Source organism: Penaeus japonicus, unplaced genomic scaffold, assembly GCF_977035675.1.
Source record: "Penaeus japonicus unplaced genomic scaffold, GWHDUDI00000001_assembly GWHDUDI00000026, whole genome shotgun sequence".
Lineage (NCBI taxonomy): Eukaryota > Metazoa > Arthropoda > Malacostraca > Decapoda > Penaeidae > Penaeus > Penaeus japonicus.
Genome location: NW_028234428.1, coordinates 31,947,383 through 31,952,356, shown reverse-complemented (window position 1 = coordinate 31,952,356; position 4,974 = coordinate 31,947,383). Strand labels below are relative to the sequence as shown.

Below are 4,974 nucleotides of genomic sequence, written 5' to 3'. Positions count from 1 at the left end.
TTTCTTCTCTGTCTCTGTCGTCTCCGTTTTGACCCATCCCCCGTCTCTTTCCCCTTCTCTGTCTGTTTGTTTTGTATGTGTTTGTCTATGTTTCTGTCTCTGTCGTTGTCTCTCGGTTTGTCTGTCTCTTTCTCTGTCCCTGTTTCGGTCTCTGTCTCTGTCTCTGTCTTTGTCTCTGTCGCTGTATCTTTCTGGTACTCTCTCTCTCTCTCTCTCTCTCTCTCTCGCTCTCTATCTCTCTCTCTTTATCTCTCTGCTCCACGACAAAGTGTGTTCAATAACCGCCCTGTGTAAAGGAGGGAGAAAGAGAGATTGAATGACAGAGAAAATGAGAGAGGCAGAAACAGAGAGACAGAGAAAGAAAGAAGGAGAAAGAGAGAGAGAGAGAAAGCGAGCGAGACAAGAAGAGAGAGAGAGAGAGAGAGTGAGAGAGAGGAACAGAGACACAGGCACAGAAAGAGAGAGGGGAAGAGAGAGAGAGAGAGAGAGAGGAGAGGAGAGGGAGAGAGAGAGGGGGAGGAAGGGAGAGAGAGAGAGAGAGAGAGAGAGAGAGAGAGAGAGAGAGAGAGAGAGAGAGAGAGAGAGAGAGAGAGAGGAGAAGAAAGAAAAAGATAGGAAGTGATAAAGAAGAGGAAGAGAAAATGGATGAGGTTATAAATAGCTCATCCATTGGCATTTACGAGCCATATTTTCAACAAAATCTTTTTGAGGAGCGTAATTAAGGCAGCAGTCAGAGGTAATTTATTTCAATGAGCAAGTTCAAATAGCCTATTTGCTGTGTCGAAGATGCTCTGTAAGGAGATTCATCGAAGCTGTGATCGAAAAGCTATCATTGTTTTTATCTTCTGCTATTCAGTGTTATCCTGAATTGTAGTTGGTCCTTTTTTGGTATTGCTGTAGGGTGGTTGTTGTATTTTCCTTTTGTTGTATTTTTTGTTTGTTTGTTTGTTTTTGTTGAAGATGATGTTTCGTGTCTTGCTATCGCTGTTATGATTTCCTGCTTTTTGTTATTTTATTCTATTTTTTTTCGGTTTTATGAAAGATTATAATGCATTCCTTTGTTTCTTTATCTCTTTTTTATCTATTTCTTAAAAGACAAAATACATTTCCATGACCCACGATCCTCCCCCCCCCCTCCCCCACCTACCCTCCAGATAAAAGATCACTAAAATTGCGTGAAAAAATGATCTTAAATACCACTTTTTTCTCGGAAATCAACTTGAAAAAAAAGTGTCGAAGAAACACTTTGCTAACAAATCAAAACATTATTCAAAACAACATATATATATAGTCAGTTGTCGTAACTTACCTGTGCAAGAGAGCAGTGCAATCGTCAACAGCGTGCATATCAGGGAGAACATAGTGGTGGTTGCAGTGGTCGTTCGGATGGTCGTGAACTATGCTCAGCACACGAGCCGAGACAAACAACGTCGAGACGAAACCACTTTGTTAAGTGTCCAAGCACTAGTCGTATGTTGAAAGGGTCTCTAGTAATGGGTATTGTTAGTTTTTTTTTTATTTTTTTTTGTCTTTGGGAGATATTTTGTTTTTCGCTGTTGTTGTTATTGTTTTCTCTACTTCGTTAAAATCTTTGCGTTAAGAGTTGGTCTTTTATACAACGTTTGTTTGTTTTAAGAACTTTAATTACCTCACCAGCAAAACGTTTTTTTTTTCTTCTTCTTCACTCCTTATGCTTGTAGAAGCGTTTATTAAAACGTTATAGAGTTTAAATCATTTCGTTTAACTGTTCTACAGAATTGTTACAACTGTATCCCTACGAGAGAGAGAAAAAAAATCAAAGAAAAATTCAGATTCCTCTAACAATTCTTGGAAAAAAAAAGATAAAAAATCCTAGAAAAGATGACCAAAAAGCATTCGAACACCTTAAGCTATCAAGAAAACACCTTTTTGAATGAAAATATCTGTGTCAGCGGCCTTTTACCTTCTGGCCTTCTGGTGTCATGACTGTGTGACATGTGTTTATGCTAAAGCCCCAATCGAGAGTGAGAAAATGACAGCTTTGGATTTGAAGTCTTCATGAGCTTCAGCTAAATCATATCAGTGGTGACGAGGGAGGCTCTTAAGATCCGACTTTATACATGTGTCTTAATTTGCATATCTGGATTCTTGAAGTCTTCGTGAATAAGTCGCATCGAAACATTATGAATTATTTCAAATTTTTCTATCAACGACCAACGAAATTTTGCTGATGTCATTCCCACGTTTATCGCCTAGGTGATATAGACTAAATTTATAACACTTATCGTAGTTAAAGTTTAACCGGGCAATAGATATGTGCGATGACATGTGTCCTTAATCTGCAAAAACACTCACAACATTCCACAACAGTTTCTTAAAAGAATTATTATACAATCATCTCGGAATAAGTATGCTAATGTATGCCAGGATATGCAATTTTTGCGCATGCGTTCCCTCACCCTCCATCCCCCTCCCCCTACCCCCTCCCCCACCCCTTCCCCCCCCCCACCGCCCCCCTCCTCATCCCCCTACCTATAGAACCTTGAAGACGGTACAAAGACGGATTTGAATTATCAATAAACATTAATGGATCCTCGTTCTCCTTTTTTCTGAAGTATTTGATGACTCTAAGCTGACAAGAGTCAAAGAAAAATGACGCAAAATAACGCAGGTGAGTGTTTACGCCCCGACACGTGGTGGAAACACGAGACGAACCTCATGGTATTACTGCATTACGTCTTCAGTGTTTGTGATTATTTTGTGTGTAGTCTATGAGATCGGGCTTAGAATAAACGCCGAGATATGCTCCATGGATAAAGATAAATAAATAAATAGATAAAAGATAAATTATTTGGGGAGTCCTTTTTTTTTTTGTTCTCTTGTAAATATTATGTTGCGAGCACCTTTCGAATGTAAAATCACCAGAAACTTCGGATGAATTCAAAATCCAAAATGATCCACTTCACGATCAAAAAACCACGACGATCAGACAACGAACAAACAAAAAAACAAATCAACAATCAACGCGGATTATCGCAAATCGAGAGAAAAAAAAAAAAAACGAAAATTATACCAAGCCAGCGATCCCTCATAACACATTATTATGTTTGTTTGTTTGTCTTGCTCTTTAGACGAGAAGACGAAGCCTAAAATAGGGAGGGAGGGAGGGAAGGGGGGGAAACAAACATGACCGCGTGGGAAAAGCGTGACTGCGGGCGCGGGTCGTGGGCGAGGGGAGAGAGCGAGAGGGGAAAGGGGTAGTAGCGGTGGCGGACACAACACAGGGACGGACGGACGAGTAGCACACATACTTCCCCACCGACGGTTAAGTGGACACTGAGGCCAGAGTCGACGGCGAGCTGCCTTGTCGCTCTGCCTCCCCTCTGACGTTTCCCCTCGCGCCCCCTTGCCAGAACGGACTATTGCTGTTCATTCTAGTTTCCATTTTTACGTCCGTCGTTTTAAATTGCCTATTATTGAGTGTGGTTTCCCCCGCTTCTCTTAGTCCCTGATTGAGGAGGATTTTTTCATCATTTCGTTTTCCCCGTTTTTTTTTTGGCAGTGATTAAAATGTTGAAAAGGAATTCGTCTCAATGTTTTAAATGTATTTCCCATATGTATTTTCCGTGTTTTGCACACACACACACGCGCGCGCGCGTGACACACACAATCAAACATATATAACAATCATATATATTTATACACACACACACACACACACACACATATATATATATATATAACAACATATAGATATATATATATATATATATATATATATTATATAATAACTGTATTTAATTTGTATATATATGTTTATAAATAAAAGAATATATATAAATATAAATATATATATTATTTTATATATATAATTATATATGTTTACACACACATAAATACTATATATATGAAAAAAAATTATATAACACACACACTTACACACACACACACACACACACACACACAACACAAAAAAATATATATAATATATATATATAATATATATTTATATAAATATAAATAAAAATAATATATATATATAAAAATTATATATATATATAAAATATATATTTTACATAAATACACACACATATATGTAATAATAATATATATATATAAAATTATATATATTATACAAAAAACATATATATAATTTTATATAATAATTTATATTATATATATATAATAATAAAATACATACACACTACACACACACTACACACACACACACCCCACACACACACACACACACACACACACAACCCACCCACACACACACCACACACACATGTAATATATAAATTATATATAATATATATAATATTTATATAATACATATAAATATAATAATAATATATTCATATATATATATATATAATATATATATATATATATATATATATATATATTATATATAATATATGTACATATAAAATGATAAAATATAATACAAATATATATATATATAAAAATATAAAATAATAAATATATATATATATATTTTATACAAAAAAATAATATAATAAATATATAAAATTTAAAAAAATTATACACATATATATATATTTTTATATATATATTATATATATATATTATATATAAAAAATATGGTTTTGTGTGTGTGTGGTTGTTTTGTGTGTTTGTGTTTTGTTGTATCTGCTAATATATAATATAATAATATATATATATATATTATATATATATATATAAAATATATGTATATATATATAAATATAAAATAAAAATTATGAAAAATTATATTTATATATTATATATTAAATAAAATAATATGGAATAAATACATTATATTAAAAAAAATATATAAATATAATATATGTATTATATACATATAAAAATATATATATATATTAATATATATATATATATATGTATAAATATACAAAATAAAAATATATATATAATAAAAAAATAATATATAAAAAAAATTTTTATGTATACATTGTGTGTGTGTTGGGTGTATGTGTTTTGTGGGGT

The 4,974-nt window shown here is 33.2% G+C and overlaps 1 protein-coding gene across 1 annotated transcript in view; it reads right to left on the bottom strand.

The window, feature by feature from the left end:
* Positions 1-3,310, bottom strand: part of LOC122263797 (uncharacterized) — a 268,654-nt gene extending 265,344 nt beyond the window's left edge. Inside the window, exons 1-2 of the mRNA XM_086552407.1 lie at positions 3,272-3,310; positions 1,310-1,774 (exon numbers count right to left, since the gene is read on the bottom strand). Of these exons, the coding sequence (XP_086408533.1) occupies positions 1,310-1,361 (52 nt within the window). The 5' untranslated portion in view covers positions 1,362-1,774; positions 3,272-3,310. The remainder of the gene's footprint in view (positions 1-1,309; positions 1,775-3,271) is intronic.
* Positions 3,311-4,974: the final 1,664 nt, after the last annotated feature.